Below are 11,340 nucleotides of genomic sequence, written 5' to 3'. Positions count from 1 at the left end.
TGGGAGGGGGTGACAAGGATACCATGGTGAGGAAGAGAGGGTGGATGGAAGGGGCGGGCGCCAGCCAGAGAACATGGGGGCTTCACTCGAGTGCACCCAGCCTCCCACCCTTCCAGGCCTCCACCCAGGTGGCGCCTAGGGGCTGGCCTCAGGTCGGGTCGGGGCCGGGCGGGCGGGAGGAGGCCCTCACCTTGTCAAAGAGGCCGTACTCACAGATGAGCTGCTCCCGGGCCTTGGTGTTGATGGCGATGGTGAACCGCACGTGTGCCACCAGGAGCTGGCGCAGTGATGGGGCGGGCCTCAGAGGTGGCCAGGGCAGGGGCTCCCGACCCCGTCTGCGCCTCCTCGGGGTCCCCAGGCCCCCCAGCCCCACCCCACCCCAGTGCACTGTGGAGGAGCGATGCCAAGGGTCACGGAGGGGGTGAAGCTGGCGTGTCGACCTGCACTGCCGCGAGCTGCTGGCCTGGCAGCCTGGGGACTGCCGCTCTGATGCTCAGCAAGAATGGTCGTGACGAAAACGGCCACTGTCAGCGCTTACACAGAGCGTAACTGTGCACTGGGCACTCTGAAATTCTCCGAATGTGTCCGCTATTTCAGCCCTGGCAGCGATCCTAGGGGGCAGGTGACTATCTGATCTCGGTGTTACAGGTGGGGGAATGGAGGTGATTTCAGCCTGCAGCCACTCTAGCTGCCAGTGCCCACAGGATTCAGGAGAGAGAAGGGCAGTGACAGCGGGGCTGCCCGCTGGGGTCAGACAGAGCAACACTGAACTCATCTGTCTCTTCACACTCTGCTCCCTCCCCCAAGGCCAGCCAGAGGCCGGGCAGGCCCAGGCCCAGGCCCCGCCCGCCCGATGTCCTCAGGCCCAGCAGGCTCTGAGCTGCTCTCTCCCTGGGGCTGCCTCCCCTCCTCCCCAGCCTCTCCCAGCCACAGTCCTGCAGGGGCGTCGGTGCCCCTCCCGCCTTCCTTCTGTCCTCTCCCCCCAGGTGAGGCAGGAGCTTGCTGTACCTTGAAAATGGGGTGCACGGCAGGCAGCTGGCGGTACATGGCGATGCCAAACACCTCAGACACCAGATGTGTGCGCAGAAGGTGGGTGATGGTCTGGTGGACGTGGAAGTCGCTGGAGCGCACCCAGATCTTGGCCAGGAGCCAGTCATACTTTGCATCCGAAGGGAGGAAAATGGGATTCTCTTCTCCCGGCACCTGGTTGAGCTGATGCGTTGCAGAAAGAGAAGGCATTGCAATATTTTGCTCCAGGCTGTAACTGTAGGAGAGCCTGGCCTCTCAGGAAATTCCGGGAGAATCCAGGTTTCTTCAACAGAGACTTTGAATCATGAGAGGATCACGGAGGAGGGCAGAGGCCCTGGGTTTGTAACAGTTTCTCCTCCCGGCTGCGCTACCTGTGGGACCCCGGACAGCTTAGCCTTTATGAACTGCAGCTTCACTGTCGTTAACAAGGGCACGGGGTGTACAGCCTGGTAGTTACCAGGGGAAGCGAGTGAAAGGGTGCGCAGGCAGCACGGGGTGAATGCTGTGGTGTGTGGAGCTGTGGGCAGGGGCCTCCCACCCGCTCACCATCTCTCCCCTCTCTCCTGGTCCCACCCACTTCTTGCAGCTGCTTTCTGGTCTCCTGATTTTTCCTTCCTCGGCTCTCCCCTTAAATGCTGCTGCTCCCCAGACTCGGTCTGGGTGCTTCTGAATCCCCTTCTTGCCCTTGATTGATTAGACTGGTGGGGAGTTGGGGACAGCAGGAGGGACACGAACTCTGGAGCCAGATGACCTGGCCCCAATCTCGGTTCTGCCGCTGACTGCGTGCCCTGGTGCCTCGGTTCCCTTATCTGCTTAAAAGGATCAGAAGCTGGAGTGCCCGCCTACTCAGAGGCTTGTAGTGACAATTATGTGAATAAAGGCAGGCTTTCTGGTCTGAAACCCTGATGGCCAAATGTTTCAGAGTCCAGGATTTTTAGGATTTTAGCAGCGTGCACACATCGTTATGTGGCAACTGTCTTCCTCTCCCTGGGTCTGCAGCAACACAATATTTATACTCAAACATGCTGATGTTTCTGCATGAAACATACACCTTTCACACTGAGTGGGAGAAAGCCTCTGAAGTATTTCCTTCTATCAGGAAGATCCCCTGGAGGAGGAAACAGCAACCCACTCCAGTATTCTTGCTTGGGAAATCCCACGGACAGAGGAGCCTGGTGGGCTAGTCCGCAGAGTCGCAAAGGCTCAGGCATGGCTGAGCGATGGAGCATGCATGCACATTGGTTCAGAGCAAGCTTTGCTGCCAATGAATCTGCTACAAATTTTTTGAGAAGCTAAGAGTTTTAGATTTCAGAATTGAGAGTAAGGGATTGCGGACTGTGCAGGCAAACCCTTGGGATAAACTTGGCATGTGGTTAACATCTGGCAAAACCAGCTGCTATCATGCCCAAGGCACCCAGTGCCCGGCTCACGACTGACTCAAAGTGCTGTTTGCTGAGCGCTTGTTGCTGTGCCCTTGGGGCCCTGTGGAGCCTCCCTCCTTCACAGAGCCACACCTGGTCCTGGCCTCGGTGCGGCTTCCTGCTGCTTGGGTAACATCTCCCACAGCGCTGCAGGGCTGTGACACCCTGAGAAAGCACCCTGCAGCCAGGAATGGGGAGAGAGGAAGCTCTGGCCCTGCCTGTCCCTCCCCCAAACTGCATGCCTCTCCTCCTCCAGCATCCTCGGTGGAGACAAGAACCCGGGAGCATCTCAGGACTGGCACAGCTCCTGACCGCCTTGGTCCTCCCTGGCAACCGCAGCTTCAAGCTCATCTCACAGCGTCACCTGCTCAGGCCCTCCTGGGTTTTCTTTTTTTTTTTTGACGAATAACTGCTTTACAGAATTTTGCTGTTTTCTGTCAAACCTCAGCATGAATCGGCCAGAGATATACATATATCCCCTCCCTTTTGAAGCTCCCTCCCATCTCCCTCCCCATCCCACCCCTCTAGGTTGATACACAGCCCCTGTTTGAGTTTCCTGAGCCACACAGCAAATTCCCATTGGCTGTCTATTCCACACATGGTGATGGGACCTTCCACGTTACTCTCTGCATACACTTCACCCTCTCCTCCCCTCTCCCCATATACATAAGTCTATCCTCTACGTCCGTTTCTCCACTGCTGCCCTGCAAATAGATTCTCCAGAACCATCTTCCTAGATTCCGTATACGTGCGTTAGAATACGGTATTTCTCTTTCTCTTTCTGACTCACTTCTCTCTGTATAATAGGTTCTAGGTTCATCCACCTCATCAGAACTGATTCAAATGCCTTCCTTTTTATGGCTGAGTAATATTCCATTGTGTATATGTACCACAGCTTCTTTATCTATTCATTTGTAGATGAACGTCTAGGTTGCTTCCGTGTTCTAGCTATTCTAAACAGTGCTGCAGTGAACAACGGGATACGTGGGTCTTTTTCAGTTTTGGTTTCCTCGGGGCATGAGCCTAGGAGTGGGATTTCTGGGTCATATGGTGGTTTTACTCCTGGCTTTTTAAGGAATCTCCGTACCACCCTCCATAGTGGCTGTATGAATTTACATCCCCACCAACGGTGCGAGAGTGTTCCCTTTTCCCCACACCCTCTCCAGCATTTATTGTTTGTAGACTTTCTGATGAGGGCCATTCTGACCAGTGTGAGGGGATACCTCATTGTAGTTTTGATTTGCCTTTCTCTAATCATGAGTGATGTTGAGCCTCTTTTCATGTGTCTGTTAGCCATATGTATGTCCTCTTTGAAGTAATGTCTATTTAGGACTTCTGCCCACTTTTTGATTGGGTTGTTTGTTTTTCTGGTATTGAGTTGTATGAGCTGCTTATATATTTTGGACATTAATCTTTGCCAGTTGTTTCATTTGCCATTATTTTCTCCCATTCTGAGGGTTGTCTTTTCACCTTGTTACAGTTTCCTTTGCTGTGAAAAAGCTTTTAAGTTTGATCAGGTCCCACTTGTTCCCTTTTGTTTTTATTTCCATTTCTCTAGGAGGGGGGTCACAGAGGGTCTTGCTTTGGTTTATGTCATCGAGTGTTCTGCCTATGGTTTCCTCTATGAGGTTTATAGTTTCTGGTCTTACATTTACGTCTTTAATCCATTTTGAGTTTATCTTTGTGTGTGGTGTTAGGAAATGTTCTAATTCCATTCTTTTACATGTAGCTGTCCAGTTTTCCCAGCACCATTCATTGAAGAGGCTGTCTTTGCCCCATAGGTGTCTTGCCTCCTTTGTCAAAAATAAGGTGCCCATAGGTGCATGGGTTTATTTCTGGGCTTTCTATCTTGTTCCATTGGTCTATATTTCTGCTTTTGTGCCAGTACCATACTGTCTTGATGACTGTAGCTTTGTAGTATAACCTGAAGTCAGGAAGCTTGATTCCTCCAGCTCCATTCTTCTTTCTCAAGACTGCTTTGACTATTCGGGGTCTTTTGTGTTTCCATATGAACTGTGAAATTTTTTGTTCTAGTTCTATGAAAAATGCCATTGGTAATTTGATAGGGATCGAGTTAAATCTGTAATTGCACTTGGTAGTATAGTCATTTTCACAATATTGACTCTTCCTACCCAGGAATGTAGAATATCTTTCCACCTGTTTATGTCATCTTTGATTTCTTTCATTAGTGTCTTATAATTTTCTGTGTACAGTTCTTTTGTCTCCTTAGATAAGTTTGTTCCTAGATATTTAATTCTTTCTGTTGCAATGGTGAATGCGATCGATCCCTTAATTGCTCTTTCTGATTTTTCATTGTTAGTATGTAGAGATGCAAGTGCTTTCTGTGTATTGATTTTGTATCCTGCAACTTTGCTAAATTCACTGATTATCCCTAGCAGTTTTCTGATACTGTCTTCAGGGTTTTCTATGTCCTACTGGTGTTTTGATTCGGGGCTGGTCAGAATGCTGGGGTGCGAGGCCAGGTCCTCCCCAGAGCCAGGAAGTGCTCACGGGTATCTTGTGGACGGGAGCCCTTTCTGCCCACTATGGTCAGCCCTCCGCAGACTGGCAGGAAGCCCTGTGTTCTTGTTTGTCCTGTCCACCTGGCAGAGCCTTAAGCAGGAGATTCCAGGCAGGACTGCTGCCGTTCCCTCCTGGAGGTCTGTTGGATCCACCCAGGAAATGCTCCCTGAGCCCTGGCTCCGGAGGGTGGAGCCGCCCAGGATGAGAACCGGGCCGGGCCGCCTACCTGGATGGCAATGGGGACAATCTTGTTGGCCAGATTCTTGTACAGCAAGCAGATGGGCGCAGCCAGGAACTGCAGAGTGCAGGGGTCTGTTTTGTTGGCATCGATGCCATCCAACAGTTTAAAGTCCACGATGAAGATGTTCCCTTGCTGCAGGAGGTAAGAGGAAATACATCCCAATCAGGTTTAGTCTGAGATGGACCCAGGAATCGGCCCCAGTGGGAGGGATAGGAGGTCCAGTCAATACAGTGGAGTTCAGAGCTTAGAGCTCTTGGAGTCCTCTGACTCCAAGGCTGACAGAAGTTTCCATAGGCTATGGTGGGGCTCAGCAAGGTGAAGAAATGCCAAGGGCTCCTAACACACTTGCTGTACGTGCAGTCTGCCTGACCCTTATTAAAGATGTTGAAAGACCACCCACAGTGACAGTTAAGAAAGAAGACAGAATTTAGATGAAATAAATGAGAGACGTCAAATGCCACGAGTGACGCTGCAGGATTCCACTTACAAGAGTTCAAAGCTGGGCAAACTCAAGTGTCAGAGTCAGGACAAAGGTTGCCCCTGGGAGGAGAGTTGGAAAGGTGGCAGGAGGGGTTCCTGAGGCTCAAAAGCGGGTGTCCGCCGTGCCAGGAGGGGGTCGTCAGGGCTGGCGGACTCTGAGCTTTCAAGGGAGGGTCTTCAGGGGTAAGGAGGTCTACAAGGGTGGGGGTGGGGTCTGCAGGGGTGGTGTGTGTTCTGTGCCCTGGTGGGAGGTTCTGGCATGGCAGGGTAACTCGGTGCTACCCGGCCATCACTGAGCTTGCTGCCTCCCTCGATTCCTGCAGATATCACACTTTAATGTAAAACAGAAATGCACGTGGGGAAGGTGGCAAGTTACGCATCCCAGGTTACACTTGAGTCCCTGCATGCGTTCGTCACTCAGCCGTGTCCGACTCTGACCCCACGGACTGTAGCCCTCCAGGCTGCGCTGTCATGGAATTCTCCAGGCAAGGATACTGGAGTGGGGAGCCATTCCCTTCTCCGGGGGACTCTGATCCAGGGATCGCACCCGGGGTCTCCTTCACTGCCGGCAGATCCTTTACCGTCTGGGCCACCAAGACGGAGCCTAACCTGAGCGCGGCGAGGGCTCCTTTTGCAGGGCCAGGGCCTGCTCAGGCCAGAGCTGGAAGAGTCTGGGTGGAGGATACGTGGTGCTTCTTCTAAAGCCTCTTGTGTTTTAAGCTAGAAGTGGAGGCAGGGGCTGCCATCTGGCTGGCGAAGGCCGTCAAGGTAGAGACCTGTCAGCAGGCGCTCAAGTCCCCGGCATGTCCCTAAGTCTGCCAGCAGAGGGCGCCGGGTGAACGCAGCGCGCAGGCTTCAGGCCCGCCCGCGGTAGGACCCTGCAGCTGTCTGACACCAGTGACGAGCTCTGAGCATTGGCCTGAGTGGCACTCGGGGCAGGAGGGGGCCAGGGAGGGGGAAGGAGGTAGTGGTGCCCTTGGCCAGTCAGGGCAGAGGGAAGTGGGGACCGGCTGCCTCGGCAGAGTATGTGATGGCCCCTCAGGACCCCTCGGCCGGAAACTGGAGACACCCAGGCCTGGTGGGGTCACGGGCCTGCTTGGGCTTCTGAGATGGGCTGGACAAATGGACTTCCAGAGCAGAGTGGCCGTCAGTGACCACTGTGCGGAAGAAATGTCTGCCAGTCAACTCTTCAGCAGACCAAATTAGTTAACTTGACGAATGACAGGCTAAAGGGAGACCCTGGGAACCAGGAGGCCTGGGATTTGGGGCTGCCTATGGGCCATTTCTCTGTCATTCCAGGCCACCTCCTCTCTCTGGGCTGACTTCATCCTTCTGGAAAGTGAGGAGTCAGCTGTCTCTCTCAGTTCTGATATTATAGGTTCTGTAGAAGATACGGGTGGTCTTGCTTGTCTCGTGTTCCTGTCCTCTCCTTTTGCTCAGCATTCTCCATTCTCCTGGCTGCAGTGACTGGCTCAGGGAATTGTCTCACAACTCAAACTGGACCCATGACATCTGCTGACAGTGTTGGGAAATAGGGAGTTTTTTCTGGGGTTCAGCAGTGTTTGCTAAAATGATGGAAGGTAAGTCTGAAGCTCTTAGCGGTCATATTTACCTCCACATAAGGACACCCTCAGGAGAAGAAAATTCCAACAGCAGCAGAAAATTGATAACTGGAGAAATGATGCTCATCGATTATCTGAATCTTAGACGCAGCTAGTTCAGTCTGCTTCATGCTGTTGCCCCAACCAAGGCATTTCTTAAATTGGTTTTAACTTGAAACCACAGAATCCTAATATAAAGTCTAAGAACTAAAACACTCTGAAGAATTGTGACAATGACCGAAAAACAACAATGGGGTAGAATTTACCGACTCATGTTGGAAAAAATAACTGCATAGGTAGATCAACTTTGGGGTTTTATTTGGCCACAAATCTATGATCTCTGTAGATCATAAGATGCTGCCAAAGAGAGGTAGCAGAAAAGATTGTGGGGATTGAGAACTACATCTTAGGGGATGGAGCCGTGTATACACGAGAGACAGAGGGTGGAGCCATGTACGCGTGAGAGACGGCTGGTGCATGTCTAAGGACCTAGTCAATGGTGGCTATTGGATTACTGCTTCACCCTTGAAACCACGGCTGAGCACCAAGACCAGCACTCACAGGAAAGGTGGCCGCTGTGGGGGCAAGGAGTCCTGAGTGGCGGCTGACCCCCTGGGCGGCTGGGTGCGTGGCTGGCTCTCAGCCGCTTCCAGTTCTAGGATTCTCTGACCCTCAGGGTTCAGTGCTTCTCTGACTTGAAGCTTGAAATCAGTTATCACTGAAGCAGTGTCACCAGGCCCAGCAACGAGCCCTAGAGAGAAGCCCTGCTGTGTGTGCCTGTCTTCGGGGAGGCATGTGCTGTCACCTGGCCATGTGATTAGGCAGGAGCCCTGCCTGGGGACCTGACCTGGGCAGGCGGCCCTCTGGAGTCAGGTGGGCAGGGTGTGAGGGCGAGGAGGTCTATCTTCAAATGGCACCAACCACCCCTCTCTTGCCAGGCTCCTAAGGTGAGCCGAGCAAGCAACATGGGGTGCCTAGAAGCAGCAGAAAGCCCCCAGGCACCTGAGGGCCAGCTGGCAGGAGGCCTGCTCGTCCTGGCTCTAGTGGGAAGGGGCCAGCTGATGAGAGACGAAGGGCCTCAAGCTGCCAGCATGGAGGTGGTTGACACCAAATCCCACCAGAGGGGAGGTTTGAACCCTTTCTGTCTCAAAACTAGACGAGTCTTGGAAGTGCAGAGGGCTGATCGGGCAGATGAGGGCCAAGAGCGGGGTGGGAAGGGGGCGAGGCCAGGAGCCGACCAACACGTCTAATTAAACCGCAGGGTCCCAGCAGTTTTCTCCTGTTGCTTTGGTTTTGTTTTGTCCTGATGTAAGATTAGCTTTCTCTCCAGTTTCTTTACCTTTGCAATGTGGGTAACAATTGATGGTTCTGCATGTAAAGCATCTCTCACAATACTTGACCCATAACAGGCCCTTTGTTAGAGGGAGCTCTTTTAATTATGATATTGATACTGAAAACATTGAGCTTATGCTCTCAGACCTGAGCATCGTGGAGAAATGTTACTCTCAATTCCCTCACCTATGTTGGACAAGACCATTTTCATAAATGCTCAGGAAAAGGAAGAGGCCACTGCACCGAAGGCAGCCAATCTGACCACCAACCAGAGGCTGGAGATAGTGGCCCGGAGGCCAGCAAGCATGGGCCAGCAGGAAGTGGTTTCTGCCTGACTGAGCGTGACCCGGCCATCCGAGCTGCCTCTGGCCCAGGCCACTGTCTCCAGCCGACCAGGTCCTACCTCGAGACCAGATCTTACCTCGAGACCAGGTCTTACCTCGACCTCCTGCTCCAGGGTGAGCTGCCGCTCCAGGCTGCACTCCACCATTTCTGTGGTCACCGGCAGATTGTCTGGCAGCTTCAGACAGCGCTGGATCATCACAGGGTTGCAGCCGTTCAGGAACTGGTAGCCAAACATGAGGTCTTCCTGCCAGTGGTTCATGACCCGCTCTGCGGGGAGAGGACTGCAGCTCAGCCTGAGCCAGGCTGAGGTCGTCCTGATGCGGACCGAGGGCCAGAGCCCCTGCTGGCACTCTCCACTGGACAGCCCACCATGCCAGATTGCTTGACCACTCAGGCCAGGGCGCCACCCCATCCTCCCCGAGCTAGCCTTTAGTGGCTCAGAAGCAACAAAAATAGGCAAATGGGACTGTATCAAATTAAAAAGCTTCTGCACAGCAAAGGAAACACAGAGTGAAAAGTCAACCTACAGAACAAGAGAAAATGTTTGCAAACCATATTATCCTATAGGGGCTACTCTTCAAATATATAAGGAATTCCTACGGCTCAATAACCCGATTAAAAAGGGGGCAAAGGATGTGAACAGACATTTCTCTGAAAAAGGCATAGAGATAGCCAGCAGGCATATGACAAAATGCTTAACATCACTAATCATCAGAAAAATTCAAATCAAAACCACGAGACACCAGCTCACACCTGCCAGGACACTATTATTATTATTTTTTAAAGGCAAGTATTGGTGAGGCTGTGGAGAAGCTGACCCTTTGTGCATAGTTGGTGGGAAGGCAGGATGCACAGCTGTCATGAAGAACAGCGTGGAGCTTCCTCAAAAAGTTCAAAATAGAACGACCATGTGATCCAGCAATCCCAGTTCTGGGTATTCATCCCAAAGAATTGAAATCAGGATCTTGAAGAGATATCTGCATCCCCGTGTTCACGGCAGCACAATCCGTAACAGCCAATATGTGGGAACCATGTAAATGGTCCTCTACCGAGGGCTGAAGAAAACGTGGTGTATGCATCCAATGGAATACCATTCAGCCTTGAAAAAGAAGCGTACGTGCAATGTATCACAGCACAGATGAGCCTGGAGGACATTGCGCTCAATGGAGAAAGCACCACCGAAGGACAAATACCGCATGAGTCTACTTACAGGAAAAGTCGAAATTCGTCACACTCATAGAATCATAGGGACTTCCCTGGCAGTCTAGTGGTTAAAACTTTGCCTTCCAGTGCGGGGGGTATGAGTTCAATCCCTGGTCGGGGAGCTAAGATTCCCTTATGCCTTATGGCCAAATAACCGAAACATAAAACAGAAACAATATTTCAAAATATTCAATAAAGACTTTTTAAATGGTTCACATCAAAAAAAAAATCTTGAAAACATCTATACAAAAAGCAGCATAGCATGGTGGTGGTTAGGAGGGAGTCGGGGAGTTAGTAATCCACGAGCATGAAGTTTCAGTCAAGCAAGATGAATAGGTTCTACAGATCTGCTGTGCAACACTGTACCTACAGAAAGAAAAAGAACCCAGGTCCTGTGCCCAGGAAGGAGGGGGGCCGGGATGCAGGAGAAGGAGGGGAGCAGGGGGACAGCCTGGGGAGGGGCCGGTGAGGGTAGCTGTTGCCTGTGCTTGCTTCCTTGCTGCCTCCTAACTTTTCTGTTGCTGCATGGTCCAACCCACGCCATCCCTGGCAGGTACACGATGCTACTGCTCTACCAGACACGTCCTAGCCCAACGGAACCCACTGTTGCTTTCATCTGAATGCTTGAAGAGCCACTCTAACTCCTGCCTTTTTTTTTTTCGTTAAGAAGCATAAAAAATGATTGATTTAAGTAAAGAAAAAATTCTGATATTTTCAACACTTTTGATGGTGGAATGAGGTTGAGGATGTTCAGCCTTGAACATCCAAGGAATAGAAACCAAGGGGAGTGGTCCCCAGGAGAGGGCGCTGTGTGGGTGCAGGCGGTGCCAGCCTGGGGCACAGGGAGGGCCCGGACTGGAGCAGGCGGTGCCAGCCTGGGGCACAGGGAGGGCCCGGACTCAGCCCATTCCCATGCCCAGACAAGGCTCGCCCAGCACCACGAGAGTGCCCCAAACCACACTCACCAGAAATAGTGTTGCTGATCCTGACAAAGATTTTCTCAAAGTCGGCGAAGTCGTTCCAGGACGACTGGAACATGTGCATGAAGCGGTTGATGAACAGGTTCTCCATCCTGCAGATGGAGACACGGTGGCGCCTGCACACACTCTGCCTCGCCTCCCCTGCACACGCTCTGCCTCGCCTCCCCTGCACACGCTCTGCCTCG

General features: G+C 52.3%; 1 protein-coding gene across 1 annotated transcript in view; it reads right to left on the bottom strand.

The window, feature by feature from the left end:
* Positions 1-11,340, bottom strand: part of ALOX5 (arachidonate 5-lipoxygenase) — a 49,755-nt gene that overhangs the window by 4,942 nt on the left and 33,473 nt on the right. The window contains exons 5-9 of the mRNA XM_040242818.1: positions 11,141-11,247; positions 9,067-9,239; positions 5,200-5,346; positions 1,009-1,212; positions 191-277 (exon numbers count right to left, since the gene is read on the bottom strand). Coding sequence (XP_040098752.1) covers positions 191-277; positions 1,009-1,212; positions 5,200-5,346; positions 9,067-9,239; positions 11,141-11,247 — 718 coding nt within the window. The remainder of the gene's footprint in view (positions 1-190; positions 278-1,008; positions 1,213-5,199; positions 5,347-9,066; positions 9,240-11,140; positions 11,248-11,340) is intronic.

Source organism: Oryx dammah, unplaced genomic scaffold, assembly GCF_014754425.2.
Source record: "Oryx dammah isolate SB20612 unplaced genomic scaffold, SCBI_Odam_1.1 HiC_scaffold_6, whole genome shotgun sequence".
Lineage (NCBI taxonomy): Eukaryota > Metazoa > Chordata > Mammalia > Artiodactyla > Bovidae > Oryx > Oryx dammah.
Note: the sequence above shows the minus strand (reverse complement) of the source record. Positions and strands in the feature narration are given on the sequence as shown.